Genomic DNA, 24,143 nt, shown 5'->3' with positions numbered 1-24,143 from the left:
GCTTTCATTAAGATTAGAAAAACAGCCTTGTTCCTTGCTGCTTACAGCCCCTCACTGTCACTCTAAGCACCACTTGCTCTTGCTCCCTCTTTCTGCCCCCTCTGCCAGCCATGCAGCCCCAACCCGTGCTGCCATCCCAGGCTGCACTGGCTTTGAATGTGCCTGCTCTGACCAGGCATCACAAATCACTCCTCCGGCCTTTCCTGCATGGTCCAGAGGTTTTTCCAGGCTCACCTCTGTAACAGATTATGGAGGCACAAGTTTTGTTGGGAAGGACGGGAGTTCGAAAGGTCCATGACTTTGTGCAACAGTGACATACAGTTGTGTGATATGCAAAAAAAAGCTCATTTTCCCAAGGAATCTCCCCCAAACCTGCCAAATGTTTATAACTTGCTCTCAGCACAATTCAAGAACCAAAGCACTTTACTGGCTAACTCCTGTTCTGCAGCTGGCAGAGGGAGCAACAGGCAGCTCTCATCGGTTTCTTGAAACCACCTGCTTGAACAAAGTTCCTTGTCAAAGTATTTCATTTTACAATAACAGATACCAAAAATTTCCCATCCACTGAGATGATACCAGTTTGAAAACAAGCACATTCTGCAATTAAAATCTGTGGCATGTATAATGTTGGTAGCATCTTTAAAACAATATTTAGTACCAGTCTCAACAGAGACTGTCCCAGCTCCCTCCAAGACTCCCAATCTTATTTTAATTTTTATTATTCACCTTTTTCTTTTAACGTGTGGGGTATGTACAATTTTCCAGGCAAATAAACTCTGACCAAAACCAGCCTACCAGCCGCCAGCAGATCCCTGCCACAGGCTGTGCACCCAGGTAACTACACCCCACTCCCTCCCTGACCAAGAGCCCTGGGACATCAGAATTAACAAAGAATTTGTGCGTATAATCCTGCTAATGAAATACCACTACTCTGACCTCAATGTCCTTCGTAACACTGACTTATCGAGAGCATATGCTCCCATCACTCATGGTCTGTGCTTTTTTTTTTTTTCTTTTTTAAATTAAAACCAATCGGTTGCAGAGCAAAATACTACCTTTTCAGCTAAAAGGTTAATAGCAAGCCAAAGACCGCATGTGTAGCTCGAATCTGATGCCCCCAAATCCTGCTAACTATAGTAAACTAAAGCAAAACAACAAGTGCACTAGTAAGCAGCTAACCAATACTGTAGGTTGTTAAACTTTAAAAGTAGCCCTGGTGGATCCTGGAGGAAGGGCATCCCAGAAGACATGTGTCCTCCGCTATGCAGAGAGCAATCAAACCATAGGATCCTATTCTGCATATATCACTTTGGCATATATGGCTGTACCTATTGTATGTCATTTGTATATCATATATATATTTTCTCTAAAAATACTTCGTATGAGATAAAGGACACTCTGCTCTTGGCCACAAAGTGTTTGCCCCAAAAGCAGCCAGTGAGACTGAAACAACACATTATAATTCCTTGCAACAGGACAAAGCCATAGCTCAGAGTGGACGTGCTTTGACAATTCAGGACTTTACAGACCACAACCTGCAATGATGAATTATTCTCCAAAGCAAAATGTTGAACCCTAGCATGGAGAATATTACTTCAGAGGCAGATTGCTGTAGCCTTGCTATTTTCTAGCTGGAGCTTCACGGCAATTTACAAGTAGAGACTATTGCCATGATCAGGGGTGAGATGACAGAAGCAAGATTTGTTGTGATGAATCTAAAAAGGACAGCTCCAGGCCTCAGGTTCAATGTGCCACACCTGCTAGCAGGGAATATATGAATAATCTGATCTCCAGGCTGCAAATACTACGAGAAAGGGTTGGACATCCCTGTCCAGTGGAGCCTCCCCCACTACATCCTCCTAAGGCCAAACAAAATCAGCTAATATGAAGACAAGCTGTGCATCGATTACCTCTGCAACCCCAAAACCTGCACTCTCAGCTGCTGCTAAGGAAATCCAGCAAAACCAGGCATCCGGTGCCAGAAAGACTAAAACTCATCAATCTGACATTAAAAAACTCTTTTATTGAACAGCTTTAAATAGCGCTACCTGCAAAAAGTCATTAAGTGTGAGATTAATAACATTAACTGGAAGACAGCGTGGTTTCTATGGCATTGTGCAGGAGCTGAGGTGATTCCACTGCCCCATCACCAGAACTCCCTCAATTTTAAACTATCTATGCAGTAGCTAAAGAAAAAATAATAATACTGCTTACAGGTAAAGTCATGCTTGAAACTCAGACACAATATGATGATTTTTTTTTTTAAATCATGTCTTGCATAAATTATAAACTCTGTATTGATTGCAAGGGTAGTTAAGCAAACTAAAAAGGTATAATGGGAGTGGGAGACATCTTCTTGGCCTTGTGGGCTCAAGTGAGGTTATTCCCACTGCAAAACACCAATGATCTGTGCATTATGGTCTGTTAAATTAATACTTGGCTTATTGAACACTTACTTAGTTCGATACTTAAAAGAAACTTGGGTATGCACCACAGAAATAAAGCTTTATTTTTGCAAAAAAAAGGAAAACCCTTACAGCTCTAATTGGCATCTTAATGCAAGCATCCCCCTTTCATGCGCTTGGTTTTGCTTACTATTATTAATGCACCAAAACATCACACTCATACTAAACCAGTTCTTCACTAGGCAATTTCTGCTCGTCAATATAATCCTCAAAGCTTCCATCAAATTTTGCACTCTTTTACATGACAGATATAGAACTATGCTCTTTTGAGTGTCTGTGGCAAAAATAAAGAGTAGATATACCAGCCAATGCTGCAACAGGCAGTGGAGGGAGAGGGTGCCAACGCTGGTGGATGTTCTGCATTTACCCCTGCGAAGGGCTGGATTTAAGAGGTCAGCAAGTGCGCTCAGTGGCAGCTATGTCAGGTCCCACTCACACATCAGTCTGAGCAACCAGCATTGTCAGGCTCTTTTGAAAATCCTCGTTATCACTTTTTAAGGCAGGTGAAAATAAATTAATTTTGAGCTTTTAAAGGAATGCCTTCGCTGTGGTCAACCCTGGCCACACAGTTACAATGCATTTTGCAGAGATGCACTGCCTTTTCTCTCTATTTAGTGTAAAAGCACTTAATCTGGGTTATCAGCTCCCTGAAGGTCAGGCTTATTTCTTTAGATCTATTATTTACTGCTTGAAATTTCCAGTTCCACCTTTCTGGCTATTATAGCTTCTTTCCCCAACTACTATTCTTTTCACGGTAACTCCATATGATGACTGTTGATAAAGTTAGGAGGACCATGATTCTAAATGTCTGACCTTCTTCAAAATCTGATAATGGATACAGTTTCTGAATCATAGGTCATCTCAATTTTGCCAATAAACCATTTATTTCCAGTGGCCTTCAGACCTTGAGGCTTACTGTGTACTGCAAAATGGATTCTTCAGGGAATAATAAAAGTAAGAGAGCCATCCTTAGCCTTTGCTTAGCACGTTAGGAGGGATACTGTACTTTGGAGAGTATGTTTGTCCACAAGATCTTATGCACCACAGTCTCTAAGATCCTTACTGCTGTACAACATTTTCTGATGTTTGTATGAAGCTAAAAGTTGTAAGTGTCTAATTGTGAACTAACTTCCTTTTCATTTGCAATCTATATGGAAAGGACAAGAAAAATCCATACCTCCTTAAACCCTCCCCACCTACCAAGGGCTATCCAGTCACCTTTACCATATTCTTCAATTTACAGCTCAAGGCATAGTGCCAAGTTTTACGTCACTACCTCAAATGTTATGCTGCTGTGGTAAGACCCGATTACGCCATGCTTGTAAAAGCTGTGTCGGTGCCAAGGTACACAATTTGTTGGTACAAGTGCCTGCCAGCCTCCTTTAATAGCTTCACTGAAATGGAGGTCTCAAAATGACTTGGTCTTGCAAAAACACTGCCAGAGGTACAATTCCTATTGAAGGTCAACATTTCACGCAAATTATTGAGCAAGATGCAGAGGAAGGCGCGTCGAACACGAATCTCTGGCTGCAACAGTGTTTGGAAAGTTAAGCAGTGACTGGATCCTGAGCAGGGGGGAACCAAGCAGGGTTTACTTACTGTCAAAGCTTCTGTGCTGTGCTGTTAGGATCATCTGCACAGAGCGACCGGCCTCTTTCATCATGGCTTCAAATTCACTTCGGCTTTTGTTTGCAAAGTTCTCCTCCATCTCACTGGTGCAGCAGGTATAGCCTTGTGGGCAGATTCGCAGGTGCTCCCCTAAAATGAGAGAAAATGTAGTTGAATGGCCAGCTCTGGAAAAGGAAGGATTTCACCCCAGACAACCTCAGGATAAAAATATTCCAGCTCCTTAGTAACCTGGATCTGCATCAGGCTTTACATGTTTACCCCCTAATTTGAGTTATCCTGCATTAGTACAGCGGTTGGTGTGAATGCAGGTACAAATTTTCTCACTGCTGACTGTGAGGGAAGGAAAAGCGAAGTAGATAAAATTCATACTCGGGCCAAGGAGAAGGGAAATACAAGTGTCTCCTGCTCAAAGTCTGCCCTAAAATCCAGCTCTGCCTAGAATCCCAGAAGACATGGAAGTCTCTGATTAAATGACACATTAGTCATCCTCATTAGACTTAACATGTATATTAGAACAACTTTTTGAAACAACTTCATCAAGAAAAAAACTCCAACTCCAACGCACTCCCTGCCCCCAATCAACTCCCAAAAAGAACCTATCCTGAGAAGGCGTTTCTATAGCCAGAGAGGTGAGACTAGTGAGAAGTTTTCAAAAGACAGACACGTGCTGAATGCCAGTGGAATTTGGGTGACTAATTCCCCTCCACAAATTTTGAAATCTGCCTATTTTTTCAATGAAAAATTTATCTCCCAGAAAGAGACAAGACCAACCAAAAAAGGGTTGCTATGACAATCACTGATTGAATATACCCTTTGCTATAGGGAAGGACAGGAAAGGTAAGAGGACTAGGCAGAGGATTCAAGAGGACTTGAATTGAAAATTCTTCAGTATGGGAGCTCCTCCTGCCCTCTGCAATCTCTTTATTGTGGAGAAGTAAGCGTATGCATAGGCAGAGTCAGCAACATTTTAAAAATAATTGCTTAAGTTCTTATGAGTCCTTACAAACAAAGACACATCCACCTGCAAACACACCCTGCATTTCTCCTTACCCAGCAATGAGAATTCATTTGAATGAAATCAAACATCAGGGCTATTTTTTTTTAAAGAATAAAAAAACCCCGTATTCCAAGCATCCACTGAGATAAACCAATTACGAAGAAGATACCGTGCTTAACATAATTTGATTGGGATTGCCAATGATTTTGCTGGCAGTTTTACAGGACTGCTGTCTTAACGTCAGAGCTGAGCTGAAACATTATTTAAAATAGTGTTTTATCTTGTGTGTCTCGACAGCTTCAAATCCTGAACGTGTACAGTCCTCCAGAGTTTCTCATTAAAGTTCTTAGCTATTTCCAGCGTAGAGCCCTTAGCAAATGGGTGCCTTAGGGTAAAGGGTCTTTGAAACTGGGCATGTGTCCTAACCCTTGTGAATGCCATGTCATTAGTAGCCTGACTAAGAGCAGTTTTGACAGGAGTTCTCTGTAGTTGATGTATTTTAGGCAGAAGCCATTCAGGATGAGTATGCATTTTGCTGGCCCTCGGGTCCCTGCTCACAAATGGCTCTGGAGCAACCTCTGCAGGGCGCTGGGGTGAGCCTGCCCTTGGAAAACAGGTTATCACGTGCATTTGGACCAGAGCAGCCTTCCTGCCTATGTGATGGGAATTGCTGCTCACCAGCTTCGTAGGAGAGTAACTCCCATCATCAGGCTTGTGTCGTGCTCCCGGCTGAGAAGAGCTTCAGGGAGGGCAGCATGTCCCATGGCTTCCCATCCCACGGGACACCCCTCCCAGTCCTCACGAGTACCCAAACATTACTGCACCACACCGCCAAAGCAATAGGAAAAGCAGCAACTTGCTTCAATATACAAACTAAGAGTCAAATATAAACATCATGTGGCTCAATGCTTACCATACCAAATGCAGTTTAAGTTACAGTGCTTGCCTAAGCCTTTCCTTCCTTCGTAAACTAGATTGTTGCAATTCATTCCCTGAGCTCATTTCTGTAAAGCTGCATTTGTACAAGAAAGTCATCATGTGGATTGCTGACAAGTGACAGACAGGCAGAAAAAGGGAGCTATAATTTTTTGACAAGACACAGCTTTGTTTCCTGTCATGGCAAATTAAAAACTTTCTTCTTGTCCAGCCTCTTCCGTCCAATTTCTGCCGCCACAGGATTTCTGACGAGCATCGAAGTTTTGTTGACAGTTGTTTTACTGTGGTATGCATCCTTCCATGCTGCCCTTGGTGCCCGCAGGACAAAGTGAGGCCTTTTCAGTGCCCGGCCTCTCTGAAAGGCCCATAAACAAGGAAATGGATCCCAAAGGATCCCAATGGTTCCCAAAGACGGCCTTTACCACCACCGGCTCAGGCGCTGATGAATTTTGCAGATGAGGTCCTGGACCTGCGAGCCCTTGCACTCGATAGCACCCAAAAGCACGAGCACTCCCGCCACTTTTCCATGCACTGTTACCCACCAGGGCTTGCAGGTTCAGGCTAAGCCAAGAACAACCCTTTACAAATCCTCTGTTTTGGTAAACCAATATAAAGCAGTGGGAACCAACTGCCTGGGGAACTCCCCTGTCCTGGCCTGCTGCCAGTAAGCAGGGCCTGGCTGCACAATGGTCTCCTACCCCCAGAGGCAGGATTCGGGCAGGAGCCCTGCCTGAAACTAGGGAGAGCAAACGTGGCCGCCCCAGCAAGGAGACACCTACACGTTCATCAAAGCTGCGGGTCAGACGGGTTGCCCTGCACATGCTTTACAAACGAAAGAAAGGGGGAAAGTATGGGGATTGCCTCTGGGGAAGAACAGGGCCTGCCTCCAGGAGGAAGCTGGACGGGGAGGAAGAGCCCCGTGCTGCGCCTGAGCTCCCTGACGAACAGCGAGGAGCAGCAGAAGTGTGAGGCGCGCTAATTAAAACGTGACATGACCAGACAAAAACCTCCACGGTCCCACCCCAGGCAAAGCAGAGAGCATGTTTCAGCAGGATGGCATCAGTCCAACACCTTGCTGTGCTAGCAGAGCTTCAAATAACCTCCAGCCAGCCGGCTCCATGGAACAGAGCGGGAAAGAGATGGAGGAAAAAAAGGCAGAAAGCAAGGGAAAGGTCACACCCGTAGCTAAAATTGCTTAATTTTACACAACTTTGTGAACTGAATATAAACTTTTTTTAATGCTTGAACTCAGAGCAGTTTCAATCCTTTTTGCAGCAACATTTATCTTAGCTTTCTGCAGGCATTTGTGTGGTACTCGGCACTACAGCACTTTATCTCGGTGGGAAGCAAAGTTTTTATCATTTGTCTTTGTAATTCAAACTCAGTGCACATAAAACAGTCTTACAGCACTACGAAAATGCTTTGCTTTCTTTGCTTTTTAACCTGACCCACCCTGGAAACATTCACTATTATTATTCAACCTTTTTTTATTGACTCCAAAATAAATGCACTCTAGACCGTATTTTTGCTCTCCTTGTATTTCAAAGTTCATTTGTTTGCTAACTTGCCGTTATGTCATTGCTGAAGCTGCACTATAAATATCTCCAGGTTCACTTGGCAGGAGATTATCTGCAGATATCTATGGCGAGCTAGAGGTGTTTTACAAGGAGTAAATCTGCAAGACAGTGTGTGTTCTCCTCTCCACTGCTGCGTCAGAGAAATTTCCCCTTGTACACAGCTGACATGTTGCTAACCGCTTGCTCGAGAGCGCATGCTCCTGGCTCCTGGAAGAGCTTTACAGAAAGCAAGTGAGCATGGCAGAAGCCAAACCAGCAGCAAACAGAGGACTGCTCCAAATCTTCTTGAAGATAACGGATACGCTCCCAGTGACTCAAGCCAACTCTGGGTCAGGCCCAAAGAGAATTGCACCATCCCATATAAGTCTGTAACTGAAACCCAGCCATCTCTCCCCAGCCATTAACCTGCAACCCCCCAGCTGAGCAGGTCTGGCAGTGGAGCATGGAGGTGCCCAGGGTGCATTCGATGGCTCAGCTAATACCAGCTCCGTGCTGCCCTAAGCACTCTGGATCTAAGACACATTCGCAAGTAAGGGAAGATGCACTTTGGGATGCTCGGCTTCCCTTCAGAAAACTGTCGGCTTGCCCAAGCCTTTGGCAGCCAAAATGCGTGGCTCAATCTGGGTCTCCCTGGAAGAGCTGGCTCTCCTGCAAAGGCTGCCGAAGTCAGGGTGGGATGTAACCCACCGACTTCACGGTCTCTTAGAAATGGAGACAGGGCACAGCATGCATGAAAACAGCATTTAACAAATATCTCATTTATGATTAACTGCCCTGGAGTGGAAAGGAATAGGCAGGAGGCTGATGACAAGAAAATATCACACTGCCGGGCTACGGGCTTGGATTGTCCTTCAAATACCCTCTCAGCTGGCTGGGCTAGCAGATCATTTTGGCTATCGAATTCATTACTGCGTTTGAGAGTGCTGACTATTACACCACTTGACCACTTTCCCTTCAGGGATGGAACTAGGCTGCTTTGTGCCAGGGTCCCTGCGGGGGGAACAGCCCTGCCCACAGCCACCACTGACATGAGCTGAGACGGGGCTCAGCTCCCTGCTTCTTCCCCTGCGTGCTCCTGGCCTCACTGCCCTGGCCCACGCAGGCTCCCCTCGGCTGTGGGCCCACGTGCCACGGGCTATGCCGGGAGCTGCTGCGGCCACAGCGTGTGGTGTAACACACCATGGCAGGATCTCAGCTAACTGAGTTCAGAAAAGCTCTCTACCTGTCCACTGCTGCTGCGTTTCACCCCACCACAAGGCTCTGTAGACAGGAAAACAAAAGAGAGGGCAGGTCCCAGGGGTGTAAAATGCAATACTGAGACAAGAGTCCTTGGCTCCTTTAAACATGTAAATAGTGCTATTTCTATCCCTCTCACAGGATGTTGGAGATTGAATTCATTACAATGTTTGCAGAAGGTTTGGGGTTATTTGGATGTGTCAGAGTATCTAAATGCAAATTACTACAAAATCATTCCTCCCAGAGGTTAATTTATTTCAGGCTGTGATAAATCCGTCATGATTCTTCCCTCATATTTGTAACCCTCCTCCCACTCACTCTCCAAACTGCTCCATAAACTCATCTCATGCTCCTAGACCAAAATGGACCCCCGGCTGCCTCAGTCCAGCCTGCCATACCAGGACACCTACAGCCCAAACCCTCTCCTTGGGGGTTTCTGGGTGGACATGTCTCAGACAATCAGGACTGCTGAAGTCCCACAGTGCTGAGACCCCCCTGCCAGGCATGGCAAGGGACACCAGGACACAGCCCCTGGCCAGCTACGGGCAGTGAGCATGAGAGCACCTGGCAGCCAGGGAGCTCCAGTCCTCTCCTACTGTCCCTGGTAGGCACTACCATCTGTTGGCCTCTCCCTCTTCACACCTAAATCCCATCCAGACTAATGAGCATCACAGGCAGGAACTGAGGACAAACCAGTGTAGTTCAGACAATTTTTTTTTCTCTTCTTTTTTTTTAAACCATGTCAGAGTGTCTGCAGCTGGTGCAAAGGCGAGCCTAGAGGTGGTACAGATGTTAAAAATACCTTGCAAAGAGGTAGGGCAATGAAAGTAAATCCCCCTCCTCATGCCTCCCAGCTTTTCCTGCTTCAGGTGTTCCTGTCCCCATCTCTCTTGAAATACGTATGTTTAAAGAGAACATGATTTAGCACATGCTGATAAATAACTGACAGCACAGCCTCTAGCACTAGTACCATGATGCTTCCTGGCTGACTGCCCTAGGAAGAGCTCTTCATGCCCTTTTCATTCTAGATGCACTGAGAAACATCAGCTGACAAGCCGCTTCCAAACACCTACGCCCCATAATTGTGTAAGGTGTCCGAGCATACAGCTGGTCTCTCATAGTGTCTGCTAACATCAAACTGAACCAGCTACCAGACTGCTCTATTAAGGAGAGTGCAAATTAGGAATTTTCCCATATTGCAAATGCAGGTGTTAGCTAAGCACTGTGCAGCCTGTTTCTTTGATTTGCAGTCAGCTGTCAGCAAAATATGGTATCTTCTATTTTCTGATTATGTATTAAGAGTATCATCCTTTTTGGCTTCGGTTTGCACATAATGTCAGGGGAGTCACAGCAGGCCTGAATATTAAGTACTATATGGCAAACGTTCACACTTTGATCAAAATGCACTGAGCCATGTTCTCCCTGGTCTTAGAGATACCACGGGTTGAGGATATGTATGGTGGGGCAGGGCTATAGGCTGGTCAAGAAATCAGGGGCAGAATATGGTCATGAGGGAGGGCTGCACTCATGTCACATCATGATTTTCCTGCACTTTCATACCAAGAAGCACTCTCAGGTTAACAAGCAGCAGTGGCAGGGTGTAGCTAGGAACCAGCCCCGCCATGGACTGGGTGGGCATCTTGAACAAGCCAGACTGGGAGCTAACACAGCGAGAGGGAGAGGAGAGCCAGAGGGAAGCTGTCTGCTTCATCAGCACCCTGCAGGAACACCTCATGGACCTCAGCGTGTGCCACGTAGCAAGACCCAGGTTAACCTCAGCCAGCCCAAGGCCACCGCAGAGCAGTGTCACAGCTCGCATGTTGAGGACTGCGGGGAAGAGGCAGGTGCCATCTCACCTGCTGCATCCACGCCAGCCTCCCCACGCACATCGCTGCTGCCTCCCGGCCTCAGGAAGGTGAGAGGGATTTGGTTCTAGCACAACCAACTTCTATTTCTCTTTGCCGCTGCTGAGGGAGTAGCTGGGTATCTCGAGGGACTGATAACAAGGGCATGAAGTCTTTTCAAGCTGCACGCCACAGGTCTGAATATGTCCCATGTCAGTAGGTTTTATAACGCCTTACCATCTGACGGCTGATCAAATAGCTTGTGCTTTCTGAGATGAACTAATGTTTTCATTCCAGATAAAGGAAACAAGCACTACGTTCCACGTCAGTGATAAAAGCAGCAAACTGGAAAAAACAGCTAAAGAATATGCTTATTCTGTTAAAGCAATGCACGTGTTTAAGACAAGACAATAGCAAAACATTAAATGCTTGTTCCCACAGCTCATCATTCAGACCAGGATTATACCAACAGAAGTGAACAACCAAGAGCAGATAATCCATAAGATTTGCTCTTTCCACTCCTTACCTTTCTACTCCTACCAGGATTTAATAAGCTATCAAAACACTGTTAACCAAATAAGACAACTTAATCTGGCTACTGCCTGGAGTTGGCTCCCTACCAGGTTAGCACTGTTCTGTAGTTGCATTACGTTGAAACACCGACACAGTGAACAGATACAGGTATTTCTGAGAAATATCACAACTGGTATCCTTGGAGCAGAAAACCACAGACGGGTGCAAGGGCTTTGGGACTGCCCTGTTTCCTACCGACACAGGCCATTAAAGTCAGGAGCCAGGTGGGAGAGCGCAGGGGAGGCTGAACAGGAATTTCCTCTGTATTTGCTCTGTTTGTGTGTCGAAATACTTCAGGCTCCAAGGCTGTCAGCTCAGTGTCACGCTCACACACTGGAAGTGTGGTATCAATTTATTTAATCCTAGACCCTGATGTCAGAGGAATTTATAAGGCAGGCAAACATGGGCAAAAAAAGTTAATTAACAGAGGAGAAAGAGCCACCTCCATGTCCTGGAAAACTATTAAGTACAGAGTAGATAAGAGTGCCTTAAGAAATGACGATCTGAAAATCCTAATGTCATCTGCGTATGTTACAGTGGCAAACTGCCCAAAGGAAGGGAACAGAGAAAATGTCACAAATGCTGACAACAGACTTGATTCTTACTGAAAAGATCTGCATGAAAGCACTTCACGCACGCATTGCTCCTTTGGGTTTTGGGAGTGTCTTTCTGAATGAAACAGAACACCCCTTCCCATCACGCTGCTCCCCCAGTTTCTCACTCAGGACCTGGATCTGCCCTTAGCTATGTGGGCCCGACTCTGCCTCTGACTCCGAGCTGCACACACGCAGCAGGAATCAGCACAGGGTGCAATGATCCAAGCCTGTGTTTAAGGACAAAGTAGGAAATGCTTTATGATTTGCAGCAGAAAATATCTTTTTTAGCAGTTTGAGAGGAATGAAAGAATGAGGGCTAAATCCACACGTACCACAAGCAATGAAGGACCTCTGTCTAGCCGAACTGACTGAACACACCAAAACCCAACGCTCCGCAGACAGATCCTCTTCTGGGCACTGGACCCACTGCTGGGGAGCTCCTGAGCAGGTCTCTGCTCCAGGAAAGAAGATGATTCATTATGAAAGGCTTCAAAGGGGAGCCAGGACATAGTCTACAGTTAACACTCTCCAAATAAATCGATCTTGAAATAAGCCTCCCGTTCAGACTAGACCAGTTGCAAGGATCATGGAGAAACACACAGGGAGTTTACTGTTACACTGTTTCCTCTTCCCTTCTCTGAAAAACAGAAAACTCTTAAAAAGAATCTTAGACAAGGGAAGAATTATCTTGTCTCTTCACATAGCACTTGTGGGGACGTATTGAAGTTGTGTGTTGTAATCCATCACTATCAAGCTCTTTCAGAGTTGTCCTGAGCACGTCAGCTTCTCACCAGATGTTTTGGTTCTCCCCCCCCCCCGCCCCTTCTTCTTGGAACAAAGACTCTTTTTATCCTCACTTTGCTGCAATCTAAAATAAGATCTAACTGGAAACCTATCACTCTTATCAGATGCAGCTTCATTGGAGGCTTCATAACAACATAAATATGTTATTACATAAGAGGCAAAGCAATTCACTAAGCAGAATCTTTTTTTCCAATTTCTTCTCAGAAAAATATCTACTGGAGAAACTGTCAGCTCTTCCCCATGCCCTGGCAGCTTGCTGCCAGAAGGATAAGGCTGGAAAAGGAATCTTGGTAGTAAACTGAGGATTAAAGATGTAGTTCCCATTAAGAGGTTTAAGAGGTGAAGGCTTTTGGTTTATTCTCCATTTAAAACAAAAAAGAAAAAACTTTGGGGCAATAATTCATACAATCCACGACAGGAACTTGAGGAAGGGTTTGATCAAAAACAAAAGGCTTTTCCAGTCCCCCTGCTGAAGCCCTGCAAGGAAAATGGTGATACTGCACTTTGGGCTGTTTTGGGATAAAGAGACTAAGGAGCTTCAGCAAGCTTGTAAGATTGTTGCTCAAGAATGGGGAGTGCTCGTGGCCAGTCCCAATCATTTCAGTGCAAAGAACAAACCTGGGTTAACTTCTCATGGAGAAATTAGCATTTAGAGAACATTTCCTTCTAACCCCAGCAAAGCTGCTCAAGAAGTAGATGCTGGTGTGAATACCATGCAAATTATCTTTCTGGGTTTCAGACACAAGCTCAACACTGGGCTCCTGCAAGGCACCCCCTATTTCTTATCCCTCTGCCACCGTCGCAGGATGTTGTGATGAGCAGGACATACCACATCAGAGGAGGAGGTTGGGCATGATGCACAAGTGGGCTGCCACAGCTGCCCACCTTGATGAGCCACACTCCTGGTTGCTAGCTCGCCCAAGCGAGGACCGCACGCTGCCTCCTCCTGCTGAGCACATCTATGGACACTGTTGGTAGCACTGGGGACTGCAGGGGTGGCTCATTCCCCTCCTGCAGGAGGATGTGTGCATCCAAGAAGGATTGTGCCCTCTAGCAACAAAAATCTCCCAAGGGAAAATAAACAAACTATAAAACCTCAACCACTCTGCTGGTAAGAATGAAAATTACTCCTGAGTTTGCAAAAACCCTTGTCTTTAAATAGTTATTAAACAAACTAAGTTCTTGGATCTGAATCTGATTCTGCGAGTTGGCAAAAACAAAATGCCTATGCCTAAAAACGTAAGAAATTAGGTTTAATGACACTCATTAATCTTAAATTCCATAAATGTGTGTACACTTTTCAAAATTAAAAATAAAAAGATGCGTGTGACGAATTGCCTGAACGCCACAAATTCAAGATCATCCTTTTTTAGATCTTTGTAAAAATTTAAGAGGACTTTACCTATGCAGAGTTGTTGGCTTGTGCCATAAATTAGGAGTGCTTATACCTCCTCTAAAACTCTTTGCTGTATGTGTTGGCAGGGATGTGGGAAGGTGCAGGATTGGAGGGGCAAGTTCTGGTTGTTGTGGGCTTTTTCACTTTGCAACTTGAAGCTTTTGTCAGCCCCAGAAATGCTTGGTTCTTCTTCAGCTATTGCTTTGCTTTATTTATCTCATGAATGTTTTGGCCGGCAGCAAAAGTGCTAAACAACTGTGGAGCCCTTTCCTACAATTTAAGCCACCATGAAAGGAAATGACAAGTATGGGGTCATTTTGTGGGAACAGGAAATTGCAGACTTCCAGTTCGACAAAACTGATGCAGCTGATGCAGAACTTGGAAGGATGAGTACCAACATCAAGGCTGGAGTCTGCAGAAGCCTCTGGCCACTGCATGTGAGAGATCTGCAGCAGAAGGAATTCAATATGCTGCCTTTCACTTCTGGTTGCAGAAGCATGTAGGTGAAACCTCTGCCATCGCTCTTTTTATGCCTCCATCTGATCTTCCAAAAGCAGATTACAGAAAGGTGCCTGTAAACCCAAAGATGCAATGGATATCCATAAGAAGCTCCTCTTCTACCCTTAAAATTAATCCAGGGGTATGAGGAGATGAGGGCACCACTCTGGTCCTGCCAAAACTGTCACATGAACAGATTTCTGTTTCCACAAGAGTCAAACCATCACCTTTCACCCCAGCACAGAGGGGTGACCCAGAGGACCAGGTTTAAACTGGGTTGAACATTTAAAACTCCAACGCCCTTCTAGATCTCAGTGTGGCTTATAGTGCATATGCCCAAAATTTTACCAGAGAAATTTATTTTAGGCAACTTCTGTTTGAAAACTTAATGGAAGTGTAGCTGTTCTCCCCTGAGCATCAGGAACAGATGACTAAGAAATGTTGCCAGTATCTGTCTTTCAGCGAGATTAGTGTTGGGTTTGTGTGGTATCCTATTTATAACTTTGACAAACAGCTCACCCAATCATTTCATACTTAATCATAGCTGTCTGCCCAGCTCCCTTCAGAGAAAAGCTTTTCAAAAAGTATGTGCCAACATAATACGAACAAAAGGAAGCAAACCACAGACAAGAAAAAAAGACCTTGCTCCCAAAACCAGCAAAAGCTCACGAGCTATACAGAAACCAGGTCTTGGTAAATCATAAGGCATAATTAGAGCATCATTATTCATGGGACTGCATAGCTATAGTTAGTCAGTGTTTCCACTGTAAACCCCTATTTTCATAGAGGTTTGCAGCTCAGCTGCAAGGAATTAGTCTGTGATGAAATTTGGCAGTAGAAATTTTAGAGCAAGGATTATTTTTTTAAACCATTTAAAGATTTTTTTTCCCCCTCACTTTCAATTCCCCTCTTACTTCTGAGGCTGTAGCAGTACTCAGAAACAAAACCCACTTCTGTGTGCTCTTTGATGTTTGGTTTCTGTGCATGTCTTTGTGTGCTTAATGGGACCAAAAATATCAATTTAGTGGGGATTTTCAAATATAGAAGTCTTAAAAAATTGAAGTGGTGATTCCCACAACAATTACAACTTAACTTTCCTTTGGATGTATTCATAAGTATTACTATCTGTGGTGTTAATTGCTATGCATTAAGCGGCCTTTACATTCAGAGTAAACTCTGCATGTTCATCTAGTGCCAAAGATAGGTTTACGTTTCATGGGATAGAGCTGTTAGATTTCTTTACATCTTTCTTTCTTTGAAATAGCATTTTTCAGGGATTAGAAGAGACTATTTTCTGCTGGACTCGCCCCTAAGCCTGCCTGGCTGCTTCCTCCCCGCCTACCTGGCTCTTCCATTAGGGCTCACATTTCAGCACGTACACAGGCATGGTTGGGACCACTGAGAGGAAGCATGAGGAAGGGAAAGGGACAGGAGAAACATCTTGATGGGACATTTTATCCCAGACAATATTAAATAGAGCCTTCCACAACATTTTCAGCTACTCAAGAGAAACAGACTGCTGTTTGCATTCGTAAGAACATCAGAAGAATGCATTTGCTCTTTTCCAACTAGCTCTGGCTGAAGCATCCTAAAGATTCAGCATCCCTGGATATGAATGAGATTTACTTTCACACATATGGACCACACGCTAGCAAGGTGCAGCAGTCTCTGGGCACTATGCCTGGTTGTCACTGCATGCCACAAGCAGCACACATCAGAAGGTAACTGAAGTGCAGTCCTAGCTCAGAGTGGTGGAGTAGTTACCCAGCTTGGAAAAAACAATGTAAAACTGTGAGCTTGAAGGCTTACAAGCCTCAGTCTGGAACTGGATCACTGTGAATGGTCTGAATGTTCATACCAACATCTTTGGTGCACAGGTTTTTAAAGAACAGACTAGTTTATCCAGGCAATTTGATTTTTTAGTGAAACAGATGTCGCTGTGTAACACCACCATGCTTCAAACCCTGTATTCCTGGACCTTGATGTTGGCATATGGGAAATTGGGCCACCTCTGAACTTCTAACACCTTGCAATGTTCATGCCTTCCTTGGAGCTCCCCACCCCAGCATTAATGAGCTTCCCCTCAGACAGCTTAGCAGAGGTGACAAAGATGAGAGTGCTTGCAAGGTACCATGCAGCATTCCCGAGGGCACTGCCACCAAGCTCCCTGCAATCCCAATGCACTCTTCAGAGGACTAGAAAAGCAACACCGTCTCTTCTGATTGGGAGGAAAGCAGATACACCACCACCTTGACCACTACAATTTGTGAAAACTGTAAAAGAAAAAGTCTCCTTTTAGACTGAAAGTACTTATCTCTGCTACAAATTGTAGCAACCACAGTATTTATGTTGCAGTGAGGATCTGAACTCCGGCCACGTCTTAAAAACAGTACAAAGCAGAATTCCTAGATATACTACTTGAATCTGCTTTTCAAGGTGGTAGTTAGAAATTAAAAGGCAAACGAACTCAGTAAGATTACTCATGTAGCTTCAATCATTTACAGGAATGTTAGCAAGATCGTGGCTTCAGAGGGCTGGATCACGCTTTCCCACTGCAACCATTATTAACCTGACATAACATGTTCATAGAGTAAGAGATGATAACGATGCTGTAACTGGTCTCCATAGAATATAATTATGATTAGGGAATATCTTAGAGAAACTGTCATTCATTAAGCACTCAGCTAAATGCATAAAGATGGCTGAAGTAAAAGCTCTGCAATTTCAGGAATTTATAACTTGAAAAAGGTCCGTTCTTGACATTTTGGTTATTGGGTCTTTCTCACTTGAGTGTTGCTAAGAAGTAGCAGATTCAGTTTAAATGCAAATTGCACAATTATTTTTCTTCACCTCTTTTCCCCTGAATGTAAGCATTCAGTCTTCTGCAGCCACCTTAAAAGGCATCATGGGCCAGTGAATAAAAGATGCAACTTCTAAAACCTGAACGGAGTTCTCCCGATACTGTGTATCCAAGTAGGTATGTTATTCCCATCCGGGAAATCCTGTGGTGCTTCGAAGTGCATCTCATACATCAGGTCCCAGGTACTTAACTAGGTCCAAACCCAGGATCCCAGTCAAAGTGGCAAGCAGCCACAGCATCTCCTTTTGATCCCTCTGTTCTCTGAGCTCACTTAGATGCTTTTGATCTTGAATAATCACATTCTTTGTGCACCACGGCAGGATAATACTGTCACCAAATTTTTCTTTCTTGTCTTAGCAAGAAAGAAGGGACCATCCCCAGGATTCAGAAATCAGTTTTATCAAGTCTGCAAGTCAACTCCACTTCCAGATTCAGTTAAGTCAGTGGGAAATGTTATTGGCACTCTTAAAGATGTGACATACTACCTCCACACATTCACCAGTCTGGCCACTATCAGCATAAGTCATGAAGGTAATTCAAAAGCACTTTCTCTTTTTGCAAGATCTTAGGAAAATTTAATACCAGTCTGACCAGTAAGTAAATCACACTATGACTACCGCCACGATCAATATATTTTCCAGCAATGCCTTGCAGCATTCTTTCCCCAGCCCTGCCCATCTCTTCGCTTGTTTCTGAGCTACTGACATAAAACCAAGTACCCACAGAGAAGCACAGGCTCCCAGAGCAGAAGACCGTGCTCTGCAGAGCAATCATACTTGTGTGCAGGTTGCTTGCCTCCCACCAGCTAACTATGTGGCCTTTACTGACCAATTTGGTAGGAAACTGGAGAGGATTTGCTCCTCTGAGCACTCATGGAAGTAAACACTGTGCAATTCTCTTGGTTTTGGTGTTTATAAGCAAGTCATGTTCCAGCCTTCAAGCTTCCCCAGGGTACTGCTGAGGGACTGCTCCTCTCCTACCATATGGGCTCACACAGCTTGAATGCCAGTCACGGTGAGCCTCAGTGAACCTGCACTGGAGAAAATCCAAGTGGAAATCTCACAGGAACAGGTGTTGTCACTGGGGATGCTTAGAAACAGGCTGGGCAAACAGCTCTAAATATACCCTACTGAGCAACTCTTTCTATATCTGCTGAGATCACATGGTCTCAGAGGACTTTTTCATCCTCCATTTCCCACGATGTTATGACCTGTCCACCTCCCTGGCTGGGGTGTCAGGCAATGGTATAGATTGTAGGCAAGGTTCTTGCACCTCATCTGGGAATCAGGACAACACATCCATCAGGATCTGAGAGAGGCAGTCAACTATAGTTACCCAGCATTAGAAATAAGAGGGTGCAACAAGATCTGCACCTTTAATTGCATCCTCATTCCCTGTGACAGCTGAAAACCCCTTAATTAATACACTTCACACACTGTCTCTTTTTGATCTAGTTCAAATTCCAACCATCAGCAGAGTATGTTTGTCCCATTCCTGCCGAGAGCCCCCCTGGGATTTGTGATGCCCATCACTCGGCCTCTCTAGAGGAGGAAGACGGCAGCAGATACCTCTCCCCCGCTATGAAATACTCCCCTCCCCTCCTTTCTGAGTATGACTGGCTCCCTCAGCTTCCTCAGCACTCCAGATCACCCTCCTTCCCTGGGCATACAGAAATTAACCATTTAATAAAACAAACTCCGTGTCTTCCACCTGCCTTTCAGTCCTGTCTCTGAAATTTGACCCTGAGACTTCTCTGTTACGTTTACGAAAGGTACGTGACTGGTCTCCTGTAATCAACAGATTCTACATGTCCTCACGCACATATGGCTCATCAGCTGTGGACCATACTGCACTACTACAGGAAGGAGCATACCGCATGGTGGACTGGCAGCTTGACTGTCATCTCTTCTTGTTCCTTCACAGGCTCTTCTCACTGACGCAGATTACCCACTCACTCCTTCTTCTTCCTCGTCTTTGACTCTTTTCACTCTGATCCTGTGGTTCCCCACATTTGTGACAAGTAAGCGAGCAGTGCTGGAGCGGCAGCACTGCAGCTATGCTCTAAACTCCACAGATCCTGTGAGCCAAAATCTTTGATTTCCTCAAAGTCCCCACCTCCCTCGCAGCACGTTGCAATCACCTGGCTTACCGGGGACACAGAGGAAACATCCCTGCTTCTATCCCAGCATGACCTTTCACTGAAACCGGCTCCTCTCTCTGCTTACAAAGTTCTGCATCTGGCTTAATAAGATATTTATTAGGGTGCACAAATAACAAAACCTGCACTTTGATCAGTGGTTGCCTTAAGCCAGCAGAGACACAGAACTACTGACTTCTGAGGCAGCACCTGACAAGAGGAACAAATGGGAATGGATCAGATCTCCTTGCAGAGGAGCTGCTGTTAGAAATCCAGCTCCTTTTCAACATGATGCAAAGCATTTGCTGTAACTTCAGATTGTTGCCCACCTGAGGCTTGAAGCTGCTCCCACTGAAGTCGATGGCAAAAATCCCACTGACTTCAAAGGCAGAGGGACTGGACCCCCAGTGCTTTCAACTCTTGTAACCCACCTGTGTGTTTAACAGCAGGTTAGCCAAATTGGGAAGAGCTTTCATATCCATCAACCCTCTTCTGAGCAGTGGAGGGAGGTTTGTCCAAACACAGGCAAAGCCTTTTGCTCAATTACTTTAATCACAACCACTATACACGATTGGCCTGATGTCAGGAGCTTGAACAAAGTGCCACTTTTCAGAAGTGAAGCATGCAGCAAGTAAGATGCTCTTTAGACATTACTGGCCTGAACCAACAGTTTCTCCAAGGTGGTCTTCGTATACTCTGTGCCAAATCGCCAACTAGTTCCTAGCTATGACCCTTCAGACTCTGTAATTAAAGATACTGGCAAAGATGAGCTTCCTTCACAAGTCCTAAAAGTATTATGATTTCATGCTTTTGCCTGCCAGAAGATGTGGACTTCTAGATGGATTTTAGGGTTTGTTTTTTTTCCAGTCTGAAACATGGTATTTCAATAAAGGTATCCAAGGGTCACGAGAACACGTTAGCGTATACTTCCTGAGGCAGTTCAAAGCTACCAAGTTTTTGCATGAAAACAAAACCAGTAAAACAGTTTCAGGACAGGAAAATGATCTCAAAGCCTTCTCACACTCTAGTATGGGCAATTTTCCATGTGTCACTTATTTATATTATTTACTTTAATTCCTAGCAAATTCCACTTTTGTTGCTGATTTTTATTCAGAGAAGTCAAATGGAGCAGCCTGCAATGCAACAGAAGTACTGTACTTTTCAGGACTGTTGTCATTTTGGAATATCCTACTCCTTCCCTCTTCCCTGGATGCTTCACCAAAAAAACCCCCAGAAAAACCCAACAAACCCACACCACTATGTCAGTTCTGATGGATCTCTGTTGTCTTTGGAAAACTCTCTACTATGGTCATATATTCATCCAACCAAATGGAGAGTGGGAAAGAAATTTAGATACATTTTCTCTACAACCCCAATGTATCAGGAATTACCAGGCCAGGATGCTCCTGAGCACAGTGAGTAGAAAGACCAAGTCCAAAGAGCGCTTGCCTATTCGATCTCTGTGACCCAGCACCGAACCCAACCAGAGCTCCCCTTTCCATACGCTTTCTTAGCTCCCTCTAAACGACCCTCACAGCAGGGGTCACGGCTCCTTTTCCAGCAGGAGTCCTCTCCCTGTTCAGCTGTGTGGGGCTGAGATCGGCTGTCAAAGGGGAGGCTTTGCCTTAAAAAAGGAATTAATGTATAGTGATCCCATGGTATGGGTTATGCAGGAGGGCACTCCAGAAGATCACAGTCCCTTGTAGCTTTACCACCTACCAGTTAAATTCCTGATATGTTTTGCTGCTGGGAAAGCTCTGCGTTACAGTGACCTGTGCCATTCAGCCAGCCTTTCCTCTTCTCAGCAGTCTGTTCTTCTCCCACATCCCTTACTCCACCCATTCAAACTTCTTTGCCATCATCTGTCCTTTTTCCTCGTCTCATAGATGAGCAGCTTCACAAAGGCACACTAGGAATTTTAACTACCTGAATGCAATGCTGAGGTTGCTTGCTTAGTAGGAAGAAATAAACCCCATCAGCTGCAGTGCCATGGATTCATTGTCTCTGCAAGGCAGAATGGGCATCCATTTCTTTTAAAAAAAGAAAACAAACTTCTCATAGGAAAGCTCTCCGTATCTCAGAAAAAGAAACATTTAATGGAGCAGCCTTACTAGAAGTGTGTGTTGCACTAAGGCTTACAAGCCAGTGTTTTATAAAAATAAATTGTGCTTATCTTCACAAAACCACCAAAGCAAAGGCACACTTTGAGCTGGAGACCTAAGGTGCTACATACCCTCAGCCCCAGGCAGGCTTGGGGAAGCCCCCAAAGTGTAATGCTGCCTGCTGACACCTGAACCGCAGACCATGATCTTCTCAGGTGAGATGAATTATGCCGGTAAAGGACTTTGGTACCTTGTCCGTCTTGGACATGCGCAGCAAAATGGCTGGAAAAGATGGACCAGGATCAGAAAAAAACCACCATGTCCCCTGAAACAGCTCATTCACAGCGATCTACTACTGCGTTGGGCTGGGTGTCAGCACACCCACCCATCCACACACAACGCACTTATGTCCCCCACAGAAGAAGGACGTGGACCTGTTGGAGCGAGTCCAGAGGAGGGCCACAAAGATGATCAGAGGGCCGGAGCACCTATGAAGACAGGCTGAGAGAGTTGGGGTTGTTCAGCCTGGAGAAGAGAAGGCTTTGGGGAGACCTTATAGCAGCCTTCCAGTACCTGAAGGGGGCCTACAAGAAAGCTGGAGAGGGACTTTTTACAAGGGCATGTAGTGACAGGACAAGGGGTAATGGCTTTAGACTGAAAGAGGGTAGGTTTAGATTAGATATAAGGAAAAAACTCTTCACTATGAGGGTGGTGAGGCACTGGAACAGGTTGCCCAGAGAAATTGTAAATGCCCCATCCCTGGAGGTGTTCAAGGCCAGGTTCGATGGGGCTTTGAGCAACCTGGTCTGGTGGAAGGTGTCCCTGCCCATGGCAGGGGGGTTGGAACCAGATGATCTTTAAGGTCCCTTTCAACCCAAACCATTCTATGATTCTGTGATTCTATGATTCTATTTTGATCCTCACCACCACACACATAGGATCCGCAATACCATCTTTCCTTGGAAGTATTAGACATTACAAGCCTTGTTTAAGAAAACAGATTTTGCCAGCAGGCCATCAGAAAGATAAGAAAGAACCTGACTATACTCTAGGCCATAATTGTTTCAGGATTTAGCCATCAAAAATACACCTTTTGTAGCCTGCTAAGGTTGGGAGATAGCATCCTTTTTAATCACCTTTGCTCAAGCCCTTCGGATGCTGCTTAACAGCTCTATTCAGACCCAGAAAGCACAATTCTGGGCCGTCTGTCATTCCTGCTTGCAATCACTATTTGTTTCCCACGCCATAAAGGGTTGCTGTCAGCTAGGCTGTATTTTTTCTTTATCCTAACTGATGAAAGTAAGATTGTGGGAGGCCCTTACAAGAGCTTATAACCCTTGTCTTTCCCAGCAGTGCAGCCACTGTTTTGCTTTTGGTTCAGCTCCCAGACCATGAACCTCTGTGCCAGTAAATTAAACGGTATCTGGTGTTTATACCTCCCACTGGTCATTGATATTTTTTCCCCAGGGCCTGACTAACACCAAATGCAAGCCTAGCTCCAGAGCCCAGCCTTTTGAGCTCATGTACTTATCCCTCGTGTTTTTCAGTGACTGCAAATTTGGTTCAGTGTCAGCTAAAATGGGTTTGATAGCCGACAGCTGGACCCAGACAGACCTTTGCTCACATTCACACACCGGGACCAGACCACAATAGAGCTCCGGGCTGGGAACATGCTGCAGGGGAGACCCACCTTGTCTCCTCTCTGCTTCACCCAAAGTTTCTTGCATCTCCTACAGGAGGGATGTGCCCCACTGTGAAGCAGTGGCTGCTGCCTGCCTCCTTGCTTCCAAAGCACACTCAAGACTCTGAAACTGGATCTGTGAAAACTTGTGTTGTTCAGATTCAGGACACTACGCAGTTACTGCTACCAACCAGCAGCTGAATGGCCCTGAAACGTGGAAGTCCTCAAACATATGTCTCTTGAGGTCAGGGTAGGTGACTCATAAGGGAAGCCCTTAGTCTGGATATCTTCCTGTTCACTGTGGCCATTGGTGTTAAGTTATTACGATAATCTGATTAATATTTTCAAGAATTTTTTGTTATTTTGAGTGACTAACGCCAGGAATCTTAAAGAGGCCCAGTTTTCAAAAAGTGCTGAAGCTTGCCTTTCAAAATTCAGAGCCTCTCTTATTGCAGCAAACTAAACAAGTTAAGGCAATGGAAGTAACTATGAAAATCTGGTAGTAAATGATCAAAATAGAGCATGTGCTAGTCAGGAGCAGCCATCTTTCTGCACCCTTTTTCCCATGCTTCCAATTTTACAAATCCAGCTGGATTTCTTTTAAAATTCCCTTTCTGTTGAGAATAATGAGGTACCCATGGGGGGGAAAAAATGCTGAATATCTATGTCGCTCTTCATGCCAGCTGTAGGCTCTGCAGCAGAGCAAGACTCGGGCTCCCACCCTGTCGCCTCTCGAGTTCAGGATGTGATGCATCAGCAGGTGAAGCATCTCTGCCCCATGGAGAGACCTGCCTGAGCAGTTGCCTCCTCCC

At 45.0% G+C, this 24,143-nt stretch overlaps 1 protein-coding gene across 1 annotated transcript in view; it reads right to left on the bottom strand.

Moving 5' to 3' along the window:
* GPC1 (glypican 1) overlaps positions 1 to 24,143 on the bottom strand; it is a 222,731-nt gene that overhangs the window by 109,873 nt on the left and 88,715 nt on the right. The window contains exon 2 of the mRNA XM_075507446.1: positions 4,065 to 4,223. Coding sequence (XP_075363561.1) covers positions 4,065 to 4,223 — 159 coding nt within the window. The remainder of the gene's footprint in view (positions 1 to 4,064; positions 4,224 to 24,143) is intronic.

This window comes from Mycteria americana, chromosome 7, assembly GCF_035582795.1.
Source record: "Mycteria americana isolate JAX WOST 10 ecotype Jacksonville Zoo and Gardens chromosome 7, USCA_MyAme_1.0, whole genome shotgun sequence".
Classification (NCBI taxonomy): domain Eukaryota; kingdom Metazoa; phylum Chordata; class Aves; order Ciconiiformes; family Ciconiidae; genus Mycteria; species Mycteria americana.
Note: the sequence above shows the minus strand (reverse complement) of the source record. Positions and strands in the feature narration are given on the sequence as shown.